Raw genomic sequence first — 22,073 nt, forward strand, 5'->3', positions numbered from 1 at the left:
CAGCTTGGTTTGACGGCTGTGATCATCCATCTTTCTCTTGATTATATTTGGTAATTTGGTAAAATAAAAAAAAAAACTCATCATTTTTAAGTGGTCTCTTTTTTCCAGACATATGACATCATATGACATTTACACCAAGACATTTGTTATGGATTAGACAAAATGTACGACAGTAGTAATGAAAGTTTTCAGTGGCGAGATAAGATAAGAACACACATATTTGTGTCATATATTATCCCTCTGTGTTTATAGACATTTCTAAAGAAGAAATGTCCAAGAAAAATAAAAAATTCTTAAAACAAGTATTTCTGTTTTTGTACTTCAAAATACAGACCAAACTACTGTGTTAATGTATCAAAATATTATTTAATATAACATATTTTAACAGACAGTGAACGTTATTAACGTGTCATTTGGTCTCATGAGGTAAATGTAATTTGAAATGTGAGCTTTTGGCCAAAAAAAAAAAAAAGTTCTCGCAGACTTCCTGAGTTTCTTTCAGAGCACAGTTTCCTCCTTCTTCCACTCCAGTGCCTCCAGTGTGCCTTTTAGTTCAGCCAGTTGGGCAGCGTGACGCTCTGTCATGGCCGTAATTTGTCGCTCTAGCCTCCACAACTGCTCGTGTTGCTTCTTGCGTGTGTTCCTGTACACACTCATGGCTTTACTGGTGAAAGGAAATACCAGCTATTAATACAACCATTCATAATCATAATTTTACTCAGTGCTACAAGCTACAAAATCCATGTAATTTGTCAATATCTAAATTATATTTGACCAGCAATTATTTAAGCTACAGGGCTAAAAAAGCTAACTTATAAAACAACAGTTAGCATCCTGATAACTGCATTAACAAACTGTTATCTACAAATTGGCCAAAAGTTCACTCAACAGAAATAAACAATATTAGGAATATAAAACCCACATCCTCTACCTAGTCTTTATATTTTTGCATTTTAATGCCAAACAGTATTAAAACCCTCAACAGTAAATCTATTTAACACATTTACATGGATTAAGCCACACTAAGAAATTGTTTTAGTTTAGACAATGCTTTTTGGTCCTATGAGCATTTATTAGCCTAGTTGCGAGCTACATTAGCCTGGTAGATCTGGTACAAAGCAAACAAACCTAAAACACTGACAGTATTCTGTCTGATTAACTAGATTAAAATAATATTCTGTTTGTTTGTCCTTAATAAAAGGACAAACAAAGAAATAAAAATAATCTTTGTAACGGTGGTAAAAGCCCTGCGACATTGGCTTTTGCTAATATGAGACATGGCGGACCACTAAAACCACCCCATCAGATTAACATCACCTCAAGCTTTTATCTTTGCGAAAGCTCTGAAAACATCCACAGATGTTTCTGTTCATCCTCCCACAGGTGAAAAGAAGACTCAATTCAGTGGTTTAAAAAGGATGTAAACGTGAAAAAACTGTTCTTACTGAGAAAATTTAAACAAGGGCAAACCAATATAGAATGCTGCTGATATTTTCAAAACTTGAACTTTATATGGATTTATTTTTTAATTTATTCCATATTATTTCTAAGGCCAATCACTCTATCACTAATAATGTTCCCAACACTATGAGGGTGAAAAAGAGACAAGACCAATATTGGGGTTACAAGAATGTGGCGAAACACATTTTTGATATATAAAATATGTATGTTTTTAATTACAAAGTTGAAAAATATGATTGAAAATATTTTATTCGACTAAAATTTATAAAATGCAAAACTGAATTGATTTTGTAAAATATTTTGTAACCAATTATCTAAGTCAATGGATGAAAATCAAATTTCACTCTGATTATGAATTATGTATGATTTATCATATGCAGGAAAATACAGAACAGTATGCAAGCTACAGCTGGTTTTACCATAAACCTAACAACTTCTCTCCTGTATGATCTCACATGAGTCCCTATTCTCAGAATTTACCAAGTGAGGGTTCTGTACAGACCTGGAATCCTATATACAGTACAGTTTATACTATACAGTATAGTTTCTTTAGTTTAGTAAAATAAATGTTTGTTCTGTACTTGTGACAGAGAGTTAGGCGGGCCACTTCCTCCTTATGAACTCTCCTCTGGGTGGTGCAGTCTAAGAGGGTGGAGTCCAGAGATTCTCGTAAAGACGCCACTCTTCTCTTCATTGTCTGCTCCCTGCCATGGAAAACAGGATAGAAACATCAGTCCATAAACCACCTGAGTACGAAAAATGTTCATCCATTCACAGTATAAGTGAGCATTTCCCTTTTTTAATATTCTACAGCACTTTTTTGTTTTTTGGCTGATTTCTTTTTTGACTAAGATATTTTCCAGGATTCTTCAAATGCCTGTGGCCTCAGTGTAATTTTTACCTCAGCAGTGCTGCTCGGACATCTCTCATGATGGCGTGATTCCGTGGCCCAGGAATTCCCCCTCCGCTTGCCAGCTTACCTCGAATCTCGTCCATCCTCTAAAACAAAGAAACAAAGGTTTGGTTTCAACTGGAAAGACATGTGACCTTTTAACATCTTACAAACTTCCAGTATGTCTGCAAATAAAGCATGGTGCTGACTGTAGTGACAAAGACTACACAAATGACCAAGCACTAACCTCTTAAACTAAAGAGCTGGTCTCCTAGACAAGAAATAAGACTAGTCATTAACTATATTTAGCTTTCAATGGAAAACCTCTCATTTAAAATGCTGTGAAGTCCTTAAGAACAATATGTCATTATTGTAGAAGGGAAATTACTTGTTCCCTGTTGTTTCTGTGTAATTCAATGGTTGATTAGTTACTGTATTTTTCACACTATAATGCGCACCATATTATTAAAGCACTATGAATAAACATATAGTTTTAGGTCTATTTTCATACATAAGGTGCACTAGATTATATGGGAATTTTACGAGACATTATAAGAAACTTCTAATTCAGCAAGTCTCACTGCTGGGTGGTGCTGGGGGTTAGCTATTTAAGTTAAGTAAAACTAAGCTAAGTAACAGAACTGTAATAAAAAAGACTTTATTTTTAAGTCAAACAAGTGCTGGATGTAAATCTACACAGATTTCTCTCCTGAGAACTGTTAATTTGGGTGTGTAAAGCTCTTCTGTTTATTTACAGTAAGCTTAGATTCCCAAATTTTACCAGCACTAAGGTTGGAGCATTAGCATTAGCGGCTAACAGCTAGTGGTTATTGGCTAATGCTGCCCAACAGAGCTACACTGAGGAACCCTGAGTGCTCCGGTAAACCAGGGCGATATTAGCTAGCGGTTCTTCCCACATAGCTTGTTTTAACATGGTAAACACACAGATTACAGTCTGGTAATACTCACCTCTGCATGGCCAAATGGCTAGCATGGTTAGCAGGTAATGCTAATGCTCTTCCAGCAGTGCTAGCCGGAGTTAGGGGCAGGCTACAGGCCGATAATACTCACCTCTGAACCGGGAAATAGCGGTTAGCTGCAAATGCTACTCCATTCTCAGTGTTGGAGAACTAAACTGAAACTCCTGAAACTCCTGTATAACACTGTACTTCAGTGGAGTTATTTTACTGCTCATTACAACCTGACTGGTAAAATTCATGCATGAGGCACTAAAATAAAGGGCACACTGATGATGTTTGGGAAAAAGAAAGGATTTTAAGTGAGCCTTATAGTGCGAAAAATATGGTCATTTAGAGTGGTTTCTAAGTAAGAGTTCACTGTAGGGGAAGTTATGATTCATGATTTTTGTCTTTGTACTGATGTCAACAAAAGGGGTTATGACCCTGCTTCTGGAGAGCTTCCTTCCTGCAAATCACACTTCCATCCCAAATCTAACACACGCCATTAATCTGATCAAGTATTCCTGGAGGTAGTACTTAGATGGATCATGTGGGATTGATTAGTGGTTTGAGCTGAAAGGAAGTTCTGCAGGAGCAGGGTTGGTGACCCCTGGTCTACACTGTAAATGTAACCATTGTATTTAACATTCAAAACTGCCAGTTTGGCCCGTTTTAAATCAAAATAATAAAACAAAATCCAATATATGTACAAAACTGAATATAATAACTGTGTGTGATAGAGCAGAGCAAGAGATATTAAACCAGGGGTGTCAAACATGTCCACAAAGTGCCAGTGCTGCTTCAGGGTTTATTGCAGCCAAGCAGAAGCACAAATCATCATTAACTGACTGGACAGGTAGAATCAGGTGTGCTGCTTGTTGATAAGTATGAAAATCTGCAGCCACATGGACACAATGTGGACAGATTTGACAGCCCTGAATAAACACTTAAGATATCTGGTACCCATCATCAGTGAACATTAGTGAACATTTTTGCTAATCCTGATAATTGACAGAAAATCACCCTGAATGACTTTTGTTTACATTCTAGTAGCTTTTTACTGCAGATTTTTGGTATTTTTGGTCATCCGTTGTGACATACTGCCAAAAGTATTCGTTAACATCAAAACCAACAAATAAACTCAGGTTCCAATCACTTTTATTGCTACAGGTGTATAAAATCAAGCACCTGGGCATGCAGATTGCTACAAACATTAGTAAAAGAATGGCTCGCTCTCAGGAGTTCACTGAATTCCAGCATGGTACCATGATAGGGAGCACTCCAGTCGTGACATTTTCTCACTACTAAAGATTCCACAGTCAACTGTCAGTAATATTATGGTCACTCCATCATCAGAAGCACAAGGCCTTGGTGTAGTAATGGATGACCAGTAATCGTTCTCAAGCCATTTTTTTTTCAGTACCACAGCTCTGCCCCTGAAATTTAGCTGGTGACACTGCAAAAACCCATCAATTCCATCTTCAGAGCAATGACACAGTAGCAACAAAATCTGCTGTAATGAAAAATTCTATTTCAGATTCTCAGATTGTGGCTTTTTGTGTTGTGAAATGTTTCGTATTAAGAATAAGTTTCTCTCTGGCCAATAAGTGCTCTCCAATGTTTACACATACTGTTTTAGTTTCCATTTGGCTTGCTTGCAACCATACGTGAGCAGGTACAAATTTACCCAGCTCTAGGTTCCAGGTGCCAAACTTGTCTAATGTTTATAGAGACAAGTTGAGTAGTGTAGGTACTAAGCAGTGGAAAACCACCATAATATCCCTGTTCAGCCAGCTAAATCTCATTACAGGCTGGTAGTAGTTCTTTATTGTTTTACTTTTATTAAACAGACCACTGCCACCAGCTGGTATAGAAAGCTATTTCCTTCCATGCAGGTGCAGAATGTGGTATGTGTGTGTCTTAGGACCTAAAGCACTCCTGGTTGGCTTCATTTGGTTCACCTCAACCTTCAGAAGAAAAGTGAAACCTTATCTGTAAAGAAAAATATACCTCACTTTTCCTGTAAACATTTTGCAAGCTTAAAGCTTAATTTGTGCAGCTCTCTAGGCTGCATGGACTTTTTTCAACCTGACTTTGATCTGGACCATGTCATGTCCTAATTCTCATAACTTTCCAAGCAAATTCTAACAGAGCACCTGCTGGTCTGCTCTCCTGTCCTCCAGCTCCTCCCGCAGGCTTTCTGCAATCGCTGCCCCTGCAGAGTCCTGACACCTATGGGCCATCAAAGAGAACTCCAGACTGCGTCTCTCCTTCTCCTTCAGTCTGATGAGCCCCCGCAGCTCTGACATCTCCTCCTGAAAGTCAGCCCAGGAAAAGCAGACAGGAACTTCAGACACTCTGTAGATTTTAGATGCATACTGTTTCGAAAGGCCTGAGAGCAATGGTAATAATTCAAATTTCAAAGAGAAAAAAAATCAGATAATCAATAACATTTTATATACTCAGGCATAAATTGTACATACACTGCAGTAGTAATTGTAGCTTTTACCAGTTTGTAGCTACTGTTTTTATATAATATAAATATATAATTTGCACTTTTTTGTATTATTTAAACATTCAAAAATCTTGAAGCTCTGGTAGCTTAATTACATTTCATAAGAACAAAAACATTTTTTTAAACATTTTTTAATCTAAATAAAAACACAATTTTTATTTAGATTTTCTTTAGATACTTAATTTCATATAATGGGTAAAACTAATATTACCCACAACTACATTGATTTAAATGACCAAAACCACCCTTTAATCATACCAACAAACAAGGAAAACTAAAAATGCATATGTTTAAAAGTCTCATTCCATCGTTTTTTTTTCCATTCATTTTAAAATGTCTAGTTTTGGTCTAGTTTTTTGGTCTAGATCCAGTATAATGCTGAGTGGGCGGGGAGAAACAGTATAATTTTGGCTCTTGCTGACTTATATTGACCTAGTCTTAGAGTCTCTGTATAACACAAAATCTATTGGAGATCCTATGTAAAACCCATAGTTACACACAGAGGTAGGTCCAGAGTCCAGGTCCTAAGAGTAAAAATCCACCCCAAGGTTGGCTGAGCTGCAGCAGAGTCGATCATGCAGTTGGAACAAAACCTGGGGTGGATTTTTACTTTTAGCTACTGTAAACAGAACTGTTTTATGCATACACACCTATCTATCCTAACTGTACTTCGCTGGCGGTGTTCCATAAACAAATTCTAACCATTTGTTTCTTAGCATAACATATAACGCTGATGTGTTATTTGCAGCAGGCCATGAATTCACTAGTTGACGTAGACATAGTGTTTTTCCTGATTGACTCGTCTGTTTCTGTTACTAGCGACTGCAGACAATGGAGGCTGAGGAACAGTCTCATGTGCAGCATCATATACAACTAAGAGAGACCTACTGTATTTCGCAGAAGGAGACCTTTAAACATTGAGTGTGACTCTTTTATCTTAAAATAACAGCTTTAAAATAATTTTGAAGATCCATTGATATGTAATTATCAGCAATTAATTATCAAGTAATTATTCCTCCTCCGGGCTCGGCATGCTGCTAACTGCACTATGGAACTCTGGTGAAGCAGGACAAAACAGTGCTGTATAAGTCAAACATATTTGTCTCACAAAATAGTATAACATTATTCTACTCCATTAATCCAAAAGCTTCGTTCAGTTTTAGTGATTGTTCCGTATCGGTGAACTTGTCAACAAGTGAGTGTGTAAAGCATGTCCTTTGGTAGTGGCTTAAAGTGTGAATTACTGTATCTTTTAGTGTATGGGGAGAAAATGAACTTTAAAACAGTTTCTCTGTATTTTTTACCCCTAGTTGTCTGATTTCAGGTCTTTGCACAATCTTACATAGTGTAAAGTGCAAACCACTTATGGTGTAAATAAAGCTGAAGTACCATTTTTAATGGATACTGGTATCAGACAGAACATGAAAAACAGAAATATAATTATATAATGCGATAAATTTCCTATCTTATCGACCTTGAACTCAATTCCAGCGATTGTGTGCTGTATAGTGATATCTCACCCTGACAGTGACGAGCTCATACAGCAGCGCAGCTTTCTCTCCTTTGGGGTTATTTGAGGAGGCACTGCTGTTGTGCCTGCCCCCAGCCAGTGTGCCTGTGTCAGGGCTTAGCTTCCCTTCTCCTGTCCTCATCTGCTCTGGGATACACACTGCTGCCCTGTCCTGCTTCAGCCTCGCAATCCTCTGCCGAACCACGCCAGTTTTATCTTCAAACTGCTCTGCAGAAACACTAGCGGCATGAGGAAGAGGAAAGGTTATTTTGTTTAGAATTACATAGATAAAATGAATCTGATGGAAACTTGGAGAATTTTAAATACCTGGTGGTTATTATTATAGCTAATAGGTGACAATGTAATTATGTAAGTAATGAAAACGAATAATAGGTCTATCCCATGTGGTTGTTATGGTCTTTCTATGTAGTTTCTATGGGATCCCAGGTGGTTAATATTGTGTTACTAAATGTTTGGTAGGTGGTTGCTATGGAGTTGCTTAGTGGTTACTGTGGGGATGCTAAGATGTTAAAATAAACATAAAATCCATGTATAATTATACACAATTAAATGACAAAGTATAAGTAAACATGCTGTTAAAAAGAAGTCCCCCAAAACTACTATATGAAGCTGTTCATCCTTCAGAACCCATTTTGATGATACAGTATGTTATCCATTCAGTTTAGAACATTTTATGTTACAAATATCCTTTAGAAAAAGACATGGAAGGATTCATGTCATCCCTGTCATGAGTAAACCTTTTATATCCATTTTTGCCATTTTTTGCAATCTCAGCATTGCATGGCAATTGCATCAATAGAAATGCTCAAACTGACAAAAAAAATTGAATCTTTCATTAGTGAAAGTTTTTTTTTTTTTTTTTTAAATGTTGACATTGGAGGTACAAGTTCATGTAATATATATGTCCCTTAAATCAAACTTTAGATGTATTTACTTTAAATTAGCAACTATAATTAGATTAGATGAGTTTTTAATGTGATTTAAATTGTTTATTAAATGTGAAGATTGTTAATTGATGCTGTATAAAGCTGTACGTATACCTGGTCTGGTCAGACTCTGCAGTTTCCACTGGTGAACTGGGCGACTCTTCTTCAGCAGTAATCAAACACTCAGGCTTTTCTGGGGAAGAAGCTGCTGTAATGAGAGACAGATAATAGAATGATACATTTTCAAGACAACAGTCCCTTACTATGCAGAAAACTGTACACAGACAGTGTATTAGTAGTTATGTATATATAATGTATAAAGTAAAAGTATACATGAGTATATTACATGAGTACATGTAAGTACAATCATACATATGATATATATAATGTGTGGGACACATGCATGACTTCAAATTCTTGGTAGGTGTTAGGTGTGTGTGTGTGTGTGTGTGTGACATGAGCCTGACATGTGACACAGATAACTTGTACGGAGTGTGTGCGGCACCTGCCAACGCAGCAGTCTGTTGTTTCCTGGCTTCATACAGGGACAATAGCTCACTGTAGGCCTCTTCACACTCTTCACTGTCAGTCAAAAAGTCAGTGTTAGTATCTCCTCTCTCTCTCTCTCTCTCTCTCTCTCTCTCTCTCTCTCTCACTCTCACTCTCACTCTCTTTCTTTCTTTCTTTCTTACTTTTAATCATCTTTTTAATTTTAAATTTCTCCTTTCTCACCTTTAAAGTTGTAATTTGTAAAATGTAAGAAAATGTAATAAATGTAGTTGTGACGAGGATCTGATAAGGGTAGCTTTATCATAAAACACAACTGTATAATGGTCATATTAAAAATTAAGGTCATTATACACAGTTATAAGACAGTTATATATTTAATGTCATTGCTGTTCAAAGAATAACATAAGTCAATTTCTGATGATTTTAAGTTTACTACAGTATTTAGTAAATAGGCTTCTCACACATTGTGTCAAATTTTAATGCACCAATACAAATGCTTGTTTTCTTGTTATTTGTTTGTGTTTTGACAGTGACAATAGCGGTATAGTATAACTATAAACCTGAACAATGTGGTTTTAAACATTCTTAATTGGACGCTATGACATTTTCACTTTTGTACCTTTTTCTGAATTATTTTCCTGATTTGAAAATAATTAAGCTTTTAAAACCTATATTTATCTCTAAGAATTAAACAGTTTAAGTTTTGTTGAAGTAGATGTGTTTTTAAAACTGACATATCAAAATATCACCTTTTTTGCTGCTTTTTATTGATGCTTTAATTATTTTTTGTTCTGGTATTTTATGGAAATCTGTGTTCTGTCTTTCCAATTCAGTACAATATTTGTTGGCAATATGGTAGAGATGAATCAGTAGAAAGCATTTGATGTGTTTACTCATTATTAATGAAGAGACGTTATTTAGTAGTGCTGTGATGAAACAGACGGGGATGCCAAGGTCCAGGATCTCAGATAACCAGTCCATGACCTTTGACCAGGAATCATAAATTCAAAGACCAGAAGGTCAGAAGGCATGAAAATAACTGTCTGTTAGAGCTGGGTAGTGCGAACATGTTTAACCGTAGCTAAATCACATATGATGTAGCTTGTAGTTTGTAGATTTGGGGTCGTGAGTTTTTGATTGTATTATATTGTATTAAGGGTAGAATTACCAGTCATATCAAAAGTATTAGGCTACAGCTTATGTTCTGCTAGTAAAGATCTCCAGTTTGTTCTATATCTGCCGACCATTGTTGAAATTGTCTAGGATGGTAATCAATAACAATGAAATTTGATTAAAGATTAATTAAATAAAAATACTGTGTTATTCGCAAATGATTTCTTTAAGTGAAGTTCTTAAAATGAAACCAGCATATTTCTAAAGAGAAAATTTCCGATCAGGGGTGCGTTTTCAGGAAGTGATCAATCTTAGCAAATAGCGAACAAATTAATTACAGTCAATATCATTATACATTTTCTGAAATTAGAAATAACAAATTAATATAATAAGGCATTGTAAAATATTTGTAAACACACACATGAATGAATAAAAAAACTAAAATATCTGAATTACAGATATATATTATATTACAACCTATTTTTAAACATGAAACTGATATGATATAATATAACATAATATTAAAATCAACCACGGAAATAATAACGGTTATTGAAAATGCCATTTTCTCCTTCAGTATTGGAGGTCTCTTTAATTAACAATTAATCTTAAGTACAAGTTAACAAAATTCTTAGTGTTGTGAAGCTTTTGGGAAACCCACCCTAGTACTCTAATTAGCTAATACTCAAAATGTCAATATTGCTCTCATAAAAAAGTGAGATTGGGCCTTCTGTAGCAGATTTTTGCCTCTGTAATGCACTGTATGTATTGATTTTAATATATATTAATATTGGTATTTTTACAACTTTCTTAATTCTTTATTTAATTATAATAGACATCGAATTATTTAAAGCATGGGAAGGCCTACAAACACATGCCCTACTTAATTACACTATTACATAAGTTTGTCTTAAGAAAATAGGTCTCAAATAAATATAAACCCAATAATCGTTGATTTCAAATTGTGAATCTAACATGCTCTCCAGCATCTGCCACCATATTAATAATACCAAAGTAGAGAGCGCACCAGTAAGCCAGGGCCATGTTCAGAGCAGAGCAGTCTGCCTCGTGGCGGCTGAGAGCCATGCTGACTTGTTCCTGTTCACTCTTCCGTCTGTCAAGAGCCGCAGTCAGCCGCTCGTTCCTCGCTTTCAGCCTCTCCAGACACCTGTTTAAAAGACCATGTGTGAACATACTGTGTACAGCATACTATATCATACTGACTCTGCGGGTTTCTACAAGTTGAAGAATTTCCACTTCAAGTATTGAATCCTTAAAATATTTAATTAAGAATTCTTAAGCCCTGCCAGCGAATTGTCAAATTGTCTTAATATTAAAAGATATTTAATACATTATTTTAGAATGTATGGTATACACATAAAACACATACAAATCCAATTAAATAAAACCGTTTTTGGAGGTGAAAAAAAAAAACACATTTAGGCCACGTTATAGCAGTGTAAACACAGCTATCTCTCAAAGACGCATTTACCAACAATAACCTCTCCCAGTACAACCAAAACTTCTTCAAGAAATTAGCAGATTGTTTATTCTATCCCAAACAGCAACTCAATTTCATCCCATCATTTAGTCCACTTGACTACCAAGGGTAAATTTAGCTAAAAGGATACAATCCAGATTCTAGTCCCTTAAAGTGGCAAAGTGTAAATAGAGTCAAAGTCCCTCCATGAGGCACTGCATCAGATCCATGTCCTACCTCTGGAGCCGATCAGTTTCTGTCTCCATCACAGTGCTGGTGGGTTGAGCACAGGTTAGCAGGGAGGGGGAAGTGGGAGGTGAGACAGACATCCTGCGAGACAGCAGAGGAGACCCAGGAAACACAGGAGAGGACCAGCAGGGACTCGGGGTCCTACTAGAGGACAAAGATGGACTTCTGGGCGGAGAGGAACTGGACCCAATCAGCCATTTCCTTTTCAGCTCTTCCAGCTGTAGCCAAAAGATACAGCTGAGATGTGAATAAACATTCTGTACTAAACAACCAAGTGATGAAAAAAATAATTTTTCTATTAAAGGAGTTTGATGTATTAAATATACACTAGATCATCATGCAGGCAATATGGTTCAGGCAGTATATTGATATAGGGTCTGCAAAACAAACTTGTTTAACCCTCCTATTAAGTCATGGGTCAAACTGAAAGTTTAAGGAGATCTAGGAAAAATAGTTGAAAATATTTTTTCAGTATGAAACTTCTACTTGCCTTAATTATTATATATAATTATTATATATATTATATATAATATGAAAATCTTCCATATATGCAACCACCCGCTACAAAAACTAACAAAACAAAATTGCAATGTTAAGTTTTAATGTTTTGTAAAACTATTGTGTTTTATATGTTGGTCTTTTAAAAGTAGTGAAACATTAAAAAAAGTTTGAACATTTATGAACAAGTGAATTATCCTAATTGAAGCATTACCTGTTAGGGCCACCATTGCTATTAAGGACCACTATTGCACTAAATATTGATAGAATAAGTAAAAAATAATATTAACACTGCTGGTTAGGATATTTTGGGGGGGTTTCAGACATCTTTTGGATAATTGACCCAGGAACATCACTGCTGTTCCTGACAAATTAATAGGAGGGTTAAATGTATTGTTTATTTTAAGATATCACATAAAAAAGGCAGTAATAGTGAATGACAATCATATTTCATTAGGTAAAATACGTAAAATTTTACTAAAAACACCACATACATGTCATAAGTGAACCTAAGAGGATAAATAATACTTAATTTAAGAAAGAATTACCATAAATTGACATGCAAAATGTCATGTGGGTTTTAATGCCTTCTATGAAATATTCCAAATACATATGAGATATTGTGGTTTGGGGGATGTGCCCACACAACTTCAGAAATGGGATGGAGGGATGGGTGGACGGAGGGATGGATGGATGGATCCTGAAGTAAAACTTCATGATTAACATACTGCTGTCCCGTGACTTTGTCATGTCAGTGTACAGGCTCTTAAAATTCGTTCTTAAAAGACTTGCTGTGTCCAGTTACCTTTTCTCGAAGCCGTTTCTTCTCGTCCTCCATCTCCAAAATGGCTCCCTCTGCACTCTTCAGCTCCTCTTGACGACTCTTCAGGCTTGCACTAAGGTCTCGGTTGAGCTTATCCAGTAAGAGAACATCTTTTTGATAGGCTTGACGCTCCTCAGGAGGTAATTCAGATGGATATGAGATTCCTAGCTCCCTCTCCATTTCCTCCAACACCTGAGGCAGAGTTAGAAGAAATGGTTCACCTGCCAAAGACAGCTAGACAATTTTCCCCTTAACACAAAATTTGGCATTTTGTTCTGCAATGGAAATACGGAGATAACAGAGCTTACAAGCAATAAAAGAATATATGCACCAGGTGCATGACTCAATCATGAAACACTATGCTGATAAGTTGATAAGTGATGTGAAATAAACTGGTTTATGCAATATCAGGCATAAATTAACCTCTGGAGATTCCGCATCCTCATAAGGACATTACATTTCTGACTCTCTGCACCATGAAGCTTATTTTTTTATACGAAGACACTGACCGTACCATCCAGTGGTCACATGACAACATTGCATCAAATAATTGAAAAGAAGATGGCGGGAATCCCAGTCAAAAGTTTCTACAGCCAATACAGACAACATGGGCCAGGAAAAAACTCACATTTTAGGTTAAAACTATTTCTTTACTTACTGCAGAAAGCTAAAATTAGTAAGGTAAGGATCATTTTTAGATGTTAAAATAAACCACTGTTCCCATATGAGGACCTTTTTTTATTGGCAAAAATGGCTTCTTGTACAAAGACAAAGTTTTTTTTTTTTATCTTTGTTAGGTCATATTAATAACAAATAGCATAGCTGTTTGTTAAAAAAATGCATAAAAAATGCACACCATATAAAAGTCTGGCTGTCAAACAAATAAGCTTAGTCCTGGACCATATTTCCGTATCAAATGAAACCTCCACATTAATACAGCTAGTCAAACTGACACTTTAGAGCATACTACCCCTAAAGAAGCATGGCTCTGAGTTGTCCAGGGAACTAAGGCACAGGTCACTGGTTTGAATCCTTAATCATGCTCATGTTATCAGCAGCCAGAGTCTAAGAGAGTACAATTGTCCTTTTTTCTTCATATCGATGCTGCCTCAGTGGGGGTTAGAAAAGAGGCAGTGACTGTCTTCAGTCTCTTAGTGTTAACATTTCAAGTGACTCAAGGGAGAGTTCATATGAACTAAAGCATTTCAAATAAAATTGGATGCTTTGGAGCAGCTGCATACTAATAAGGTCACAGCATCTATTGCTAAACATCAGCAGAAGAGGTACTATGTAGTCCTGTGCTCTGTATGATGGAGCTGCATCTAATATCTTTAGGATGATTTGGAGAGGTGTCTGTGATCCACAGCTATTCAGCTTACATCAGTACCTGACCTTACTAATATCCTTGTAGCTGAACACACTCAAATGCTGAACAAAAGCTTCAACATCTAGCGGAAAACCTTCCCTGAAGAGAAGAGGCTGTTATTATTAAATCTCTTGACTGCAGAATCACAATTTCTCAGTTTTACTATTGTAAGTTGTTTTATTTTAAGTATCTTAATGAATAAATAAATATATGTTTAAATAAAGCATTGAATCTTTAAGTAATGTATTTCTCCTAACAGGGAGAAATTGTAAATATATGGTTAACCATTGGAATTGGTCAACTCTTGAGCAGGTGTCTACAAATGTTTCGCCACATTGTGTAGCACATCTGGGGTACAACTAAATGTTTTTTTAATGAAACTATTATTTTAACATATCATGTAATTAACAGGATGTAATTAATCAGGGACCTCCTAACTACATCTGGTACCACTTTAAAATAAGACTACCTTTATAAAGGGTATATAAATGGTCTTATTTTAAAGTGGTACCCTACATCTGTATGTAGGTTTAGTATATCTCATGTTCCTGAAATGAACAGTGAAATGAAGGCTTACTTGTGTGGCCTGAACCCAGCTCTCACGGGCTGCAGTAATATGCTCTGCCTGGGTTTTTCCATCCTGGTGAATCTGGGGAATGACCAGTGTTCTCCCCCTGCTGGCTGAAGACTCCAGACTGGACATAACTTGCTGGAGCTCTGTCCATGGCTCTCCACTGCCACCTACACCCATATAAGTGCATTACGAAATTAGGTATAGATTGATCATTACTGGTTTGTGTGCAGAAAATATTAGCATATTAGCATGTATGAAACAAATAACAAAATTTGATGCAATAACTAATAACTAATAACTAATTCTGATTCATAGCAAGTTATTTTTATGAAGTAACCTTGCTTTAAGTTCACTAAACCTTTCTGAAAATTAAGAACAAGATTTTAATAAATAGGTGTCACATCTGCTTATGGAATTACCAATATTCTGGAATCATAACATTATAGCACAAATGCACGCATCACTAATGCTACGCCACTTATATCCAATGATGTCTTCTGCCTTCAAATTTTTAAATCTGTCCAAGTTTATAGTTACAGTTAAAGTTATATTATAGTTAGGATTTTTTTCTGTAAGTACAGGGCTAATTGCATACAAGCTACCTTATTTATAACATACAGAACTGCATTAGGACTGAAATAATGGGTCCAATGACTGTTAATCTGGAGACTTTTTGTTTATTTATTCATTTTACACTGGCAAGACTGCATGTTGTCACATTTCTAAAATATATTTTTTGGCCTCATGGTGCTGCATCACCTCAGTAGATCTGATCATTTGATTTTACTTCCTTAGGGTGTCTACTTCCTATGAATGTTAAGAGTGTGACTTTTTACTATAATTTATTATAAGTCAAAATAAAATATGACTTAGACAGTTTTAATAGCTTTTCAAAATGGCGAATACCTTTACTGAACTAATTCCCATGATTAAGGTCAAGTCCCCAATCAGTGAGTAATGAGATTTTTACTATAATATAAAGTTAACTTCTTATTAATAAAGGCTATAGGCTATAACTATTGCATAGTCGCTTAGTCTTATTATTGTCTTATTTTGTTATTGAGTTATTTAATTTACATTTTAGTCAGCAAAGTAGCTTGGTTCATAAAGCCAGCTAGAATTGCCAATATAAATTGTAGGCTGTTAAAATGTTAAAAATGTTACCTGTTTTTTGTCTTTCCAAACTATATTTTAAGAATTTTGAAATAGGAATATTTCTGGTTGGTATATTGCCCAACTTTACATTAAACTATCCTATTAAACCACTGCTAATTTTTAATAACCATAGCAAACTGTCATACATGTTTTGTTTTAGGACGGTAGTGTTAAGCTGTTAAAGTCTTATATCGTATTGTCTTATTTTTAAGTTGTCTATACAGCTCTGGAAAAAAATAAAAGACCACTTCAATTTCTGAATCAGTTTCTCTGATTTTGCTATTTATAGGTATATGTTTGAGAAAGTTAACATTGTTGTTTTATTCTATAAACTACAGACAACATTTCTCCCAAATTCCAAATAAAAATGTTGTCATTTAGGGCACTTATTTACAGTAAATGTGAAATGGCTGAAATAACAAAAAAGATGCAGAGCTTTCAGACCTTAAATAATGCAAAGAAAACAAGATCATATTCATAAAGTTTTAAGAGTTCAGAAATCAATATTTGGTGGAATAAGCCTGATTTTTAATCACAGTTTAATGCATCTTGGCATGTTCTCCTCCACCAGTCTTAAACACTGCTTTTGGATAACTTCATGCCAATCCTGGTGCAAAAATTCAAGCAGTTCAGCTTGGTTTGATGGCTTGTTATCATCCATCATCCTCTTGATTATATTCCAGAGGTTTTTAATTTGGTAAAAAAAAAACAAAGAAACTCATAATTTTTAAGTGATTTCTTATTTTTTTTCAGTTCTCACAATAGAATGGGAGCCAATATGCAATATGTGCAAGCTCTAGATTTGCAGAGTGTAAAGTGTAGAAAAAACAAAGGCCTGGCAAGAGCAGATTTAACCTTGCCCTTTATAATGTGCAGTTTAGTGTAACTGAAGCTGTGACATGCCTTTACATTGCTGGGCTTGCTCTATCACTGACATGGACTCCACAGATGGTGTGCCACCAGTGTGCACCATGGGGCTGAGCTGTGGTGGTGATGGTGCTGCTGGTGGTGCCGGTGGACTGGCTTTGCAGACCTGCTCCTGTTTTTCACAGTCTTTTGGATCTCTGGAGAAAAACACACTCACTATTAAAAAAAAACAAATTGTTCTTAGATTTAAAGATGTTTTAAGAAAATCTTAAACTGATACACAATTATTCTGTATGTAATATTCTATAGTACATATAATCTATACATACTCTATACTTTTACCAAAAGTAAGTGTAAAATGGTTTTATTCTTATATTATTTAGGATATTTTTGGTGGTTCATTCATTCTGACATTCTGACAATGTAAAGTACAATTGCTAGATTCACATTATGCCAAAAAGTAAACATCCAAAATGGAGATGCAAGGTTTTATGAAAGAACTATCAACTAAAAGGTCCTTGAAAGAACCAAAAGAGCAAAATACAGTATAAATGCTAACTACATCGAGTGTGTGATTACCGAGGTATTTGCAAGGCACCCATCTTCGTATTGAGCTCAGCTATAATCCTGAGCAACGTCCCCACCTCTGCCTCGCACTGGGCCAGCTCAGAGTCAGCAGATGCCAGACTGTCAGCTTTCTGTGGGACAAAATACAAAGGCTCATCTACATCTCATCTACATAAAAGCTGAGTTCATATGCCAGTGTATGAACCAAATGAATATGCACAGTGTAGCTAGCTCACTGGCCTCTTATTTCATGAGAAACACCTTTCATTTAAAGTTTTACAAATACTTGTAATCTGATCACCTTAGCACACATTATAAAATCATGTGTCTTGATGGGAAGTGTGTTTTATTTCATGTATGGAATTTTAAATTGTGTATGATTTAAATATTAAAATGATTGCAAATGAAGAAAATGTATTATGTGAGCAGATGTTTTGCCAAAACAAGTTGATGTAACATATTTCAGTCATTTGCAAAATCATGTCCACACATATTTTGTTCTGGAATTAAAATTCTTATTTATTTTCAATATCTACAACACTGGAATGAATACAAATAAGCAAAAATTCTTATTCTTAATAAGTAATAAGAATTTCTTGTTTTTAGAAAATGTGCTTGATTTCTGAGGCGTGAAGTGTGAAGTACAAAGGTTTGGTTCCGGATTTCTCCTTAATGCCTCCAGCCATTTCCTAGATTTGCTCAAGTGCCTCAGCAGGGCACCTGATTTAACTTGAATTAAGCACTGATTATCCAAACCAGGTACTGCATGATAATTATAGCTAATACTGAGTTTCCTTATGACGACATTTGGAATGCATACAATAATATGCATAAATCACTACACTTTGTATTATTTTTGTAAGAGTAGTGCATTATCAGTATCTCACTAAAATGAGTACACCCCTATTATATACATATGTTATATAAATATTGTATTATATATTTTTAGTGGACAACACTGAAGATACAACACTTTGATACAATGTAAATTAGTCAGTGTACAGCTTGAACAACAGTGCAAATTTGTGTGTCCTCAAAGTAACTCAACACAACACAGCCGTTAATGTCTAAATATCTGGTCAAATTGTCAATATTGTGCATGGCCACCTTTATATACTTGGACATGAAGTTCACTAGATCTTCACAGGTTCACAAAACCCTTTATCCCCTTCTCCTTGACGTCATCACAGAGCCCTCCTCTATCTTCCATTTGAGTATACCCCAGAGGTGATAAATTTGGTTTAGGTCTAGAGACATGCTTAGCTAGTCAATCAACTTTACATTTAGCTTCCTCAGCATCTCATCTTGTAGGGGATAATGCTCTGCATCATAATGTTAGAAGTAGATGTTAGAATTCAGCTCTTCACTGCTGGCAGCACTCACATAGGCCCAAACCATGACAATCCCACCACCATGCTTTACTGTAGACAAGTCACAGTTATCTTGGTACCCCTTACCAGGGTGCCGCCACATATGCTGGACACCATCTTGATCTCGTCAGACCACCAGACATGATTCCAGTAATCTAAGCTCTTGGGCTGCTTGTCTTCAGCTACAGGTTTAGGGGATACAGAACCCTTTTTTCTGCAGTAAAATAATTTATTTACATTCTAAAAAAAATTGAGGTCTTTGAAATCTCCTACAGGACACTTAGCTGCCTGTCCAATCTCTACTTCACTTAATAATCCAGATCAGTAACATGAATCAACCCAAATTTTGCAGGTTTGAAACAGACATAAAAACGAGACAAACACAAACGAAACTAAAGCTTTGGAGGACATGAACTGTTTGAATTGTATTAAGAAAAATATTGATTTTAAAATAAAGTTCAGGAATAAATTTTATTCATTATATTTTGACATTAGCAGATTTATTTAAATATTAGTTTATATTTTCTATTACATTTACAATTATGCTGTCCAGTAATGTTCCTTATTCAATATGAAAGCTTCTTATCTAATGCTTGATTAGAAATCCTCAAGATTTAGGTGTGTAGCGTCAGGCAGACAATTAACAAAGTCCTGGCCTGTTAAGGGGTTAATGGCTGTGTATTGAGTTATTTTGAATACACAGCAAATTTACACTGGTACACACTGTTAACACTGACTACTTTACTGACACGTTACAAGTGTCATATATTTTGTGTTGTCCTATGATATATAATAATAATGATGTCATAAAATATCCCTTTCATGAGATACTGAATGTACACATATTAACTGTAACTCTGCTGTAATTCTTGGAAAGAACGTAAGCGTATGCAGATATAATGATATAATATAGCGTATGTGAAAAACAGCCATTGTACAGATTGCAGATTGTTGTTTTGAACATAGGAAACAGAGGAAGCAGACACATCCTGCAGCCCCACTTCCTGCCTCTGTACTTACTGAGCATAAATTTAGCTCACGAAAACGCTAAATTCTTGCCTTGTGACAAATGAAAATGATAATGTGAAAAAATAAAGATATCTGGTGTCCAGCCATAATCAACAAACTCGTTCAAAACTGCAGCCTTATTACTTATTTAATTTATTAACCCTAAACCCTATTACTGTATTTAGTAGCCATTATGAGTGCAGTCAGCACTATGACACTAATATGTACAGTAATTTGAGTAGTTTTGATTGAGGAACTGCGCTGTGGGCCCCAAATACAGAACCCTACAGCTAAAAAAAGTTTTTTTTCTATACAAAAAATGCTCATACATCATTGCTGTGCTTGAAGTGATCAGTGCACTTTTGCAGTGCACTGCAGGTGGAAAAAAGAAAAGCACACATAAATCACTCAGTCAGTGCAGTCACGCCATGCTGTTCTGATCTGAGATATGAAAGTGCTTTATGAGTATTGGAAGCTCAACAGTTTCATCTGCTTTGAAGCTCCTATAGGTCAAGGCCTGACCTGTACAGAACACTCCTGCATGTACCAGACAAGTTTCACTTTACATAAAGGGGGCTGTTAAATATAGTCTATGGAAAAGTGTAAGAATAATAAGTCACGTCTGTCAGTTAAAGGTCAGAAAAGGACTCACCTCTGTCATTGTGCTGATCTCTCCTGATGTATCTCTAGCTCTTTGCTGAAGAACACAGATGTGGAGCCTCAGGCTGGTGAACAGGGACTGCTGCTGCTGCTGCTGTCCTCTTGCCCTGTGTGATTACAGCCTTGGGTAGTTCCACACTGTGTCTGTCTCTTGGCATGCGCTGCTGTCAGACCAGGAAAAGAGAGAGTTTTTTTTGTTGTTTTTGAAAACCCAACCCTCCTGTATGCTACCCTGTTACTGCTTTAGGCTGTTGAGCTCTGAGTATTGTAATAAATGCACAGAGATTGACTTTTTTCCCCTCCCAGAGAGTGATAACGACATCTGGTATCTAGCTAATGGAAGCCTCGATTGAAACCCCCACCCATGCTTTTGTGAGATCTTTTCCTGTTTTGCTTTAGACTTGGTTTAGAGTTCCTATTCTAGATTGGATTGAGGACACAGCATTTGATCGACATGCTTTAACTGAATTAACTGATGTAAAGACCTTTTTTTAGTTAGACCTGTATTTTGATAATTTTGAGTCATTAACATTTGATGTTTTGTGTAAGACACAGATAAATGTATTATAATATCCATACAAAAACTTATATGGTTAAGATTTACTTCAACATAATTCTTTTTCAATATGGTGTAAGTTTTTTTTGCTGCAAGCAAAAAAGATATATCTTTAAAAGTATTGTAGGTATTTGTACATGTCCACATAGGCAGTTATTTCATTATAAACTTAAAAATATATATTTAGCATAGGCACAGTACAAACACAGAAACAGCAGTCTGAATGAACAAATTTAGTTAATTTAATATAATGTTTTTTTGTTTTTTTTTTGTATTTATTATGTCTCAAAAATGTCCCGCATAAGCATTTAACTTTGGGTCCATTTCTCTTAGTGGTGGTTCAAAGATATTTTCTTTTCTGTAAACAGAAAAAATAAAAATACTGATTCCTTTAAAATATCATTGCATAAAATTAATATTGAAAAACATAAAATGTTCCCTTGCTTCAACACGTTGTCTTAATGTTTAAATGGGGGAAAACAGATTGGATCAATTGTGAAAATGTTGTATATTAAAAAATGTGACCAAAGGAAGGATGTATTAAATTAAGAGATCTGTTAAATTAAGTGAAATATTTACCACATAAAGACAAACTGGTTGTTCAATTGATATAACATTTCATTAAATTGATGTCATGTTTTTGTCATTTGGTCTTTTTTTTTTAAATACAGCACAGTTTTAATGTCGGAAACCCCATTCAACCAGTTGTAGTGTCGCCTGGTGGGAATTTAAACACTGGTGGGGGTCTTACTTTGCCCTTATTTATCATTATATTGCACTGTTTATCAATTAGGTTTTCATTTAAAGCAGACTTACCTATGGGTCCAGTTTCTCCCTGTGGAAGAAGCTCGGGGTGTTTGAATCAAATCGGCTCTTTTTGATTCTTCACAGCGGTTCCAGTGACTTAACGAAGCTTCGCTTACTGAAGCGAGTCACTGAATCATTGTGTCGATACATTTTGAATTGCGAAGTGTCGACACTGGTTCGAAGCTC

At 35.6% G+C, this 22,073-nt stretch overlaps 1 protein-coding gene across 2 annotated transcripts; it reads right to left on the reverse strand.

The window, feature by feature from the left end:
• Nucleotides 1–346: 346 nt before the first annotated feature.
• Nucleotides 347–21,982, reverse strand: ushbp1 (Usher syndrome 1C binding protein 1). 2 transcript variants are annotated; one of them, XM_015603308.3, is made up of 15 exons: nucleotides 21,897–21,982; nucleotides 20,517–20,688; nucleotides 17,499–17,617; nucleotides 16,956–17,116; nucleotides 14,901–15,064; nucleotides 12,940–13,149; nucleotides 11,625–11,854; nucleotides 10,935–11,075; nucleotides 8,790–8,866; nucleotides 8,399–8,492; nucleotides 7,348–7,576; nucleotides 5,469–5,627; nucleotides 2,363–2,460; nucleotides 2,043–2,165; nucleotides 347–664 (listed from the first exon to the last, which is right to left on the reverse strand). In XM_015603308.3, the coding sequence occupies exons 2-15, from the start codon at nucleotides 20,523–20,525 to the stop codon at nucleotides 499–501; spliced, it is 1,980 nt and encodes a 659-aa protein (XP_015458794.3). In that variant the 5' UTR covers nucleotides 20,526–20,688; nucleotides 21,897–21,982; the 3' UTR covers nucleotides 347–498. The 2 variants fall into 2 exon arrangements, with proteins under 2 accessions (XP_015458794.3, XP_015458795.3); XM_015603309.3 differs by lacking the exon at nucleotides 21,897–21,982 and having other exon boundaries at nucleotides 8,399–8,489; nucleotides 20,517–20,880.
• Between the last annotated feature and the right edge of the window lie 91 nt (nucleotides 21,983–22,073).

Source organism: Astyanax mexicanus, chromosome 16, assembly GCF_023375975.1.
Source record: "Astyanax mexicanus isolate ESR-SI-001 chromosome 16, AstMex3_surface, whole genome shotgun sequence".
NCBI classification, from domain to species: Eukaryota; Metazoa; Chordata; class Actinopteri; order Characiformes; family Acestrorhamphidae; genus Astyanax; species Astyanax mexicanus.

Bases quoted from the DNA above. Each gene is read 5' to 3' on its own strand.
- ushbp1 (XM_015603308.3), bottom strand. The intron at 2,461-5,468 runs GTGCTCTGTTAG...TCTTTGTTTTAG, and splicing joins ACAGGAGAGCAGACCAGCAG to AGGATGGACGAGATTCGAGG. The intron at 665-2,042 runs GTACAGAACAAA...TCCTTTCACCAG, and splicing joins CGCCTAACTCTCTGTCACAA to TAAAGCCATGAGTGTGTACA.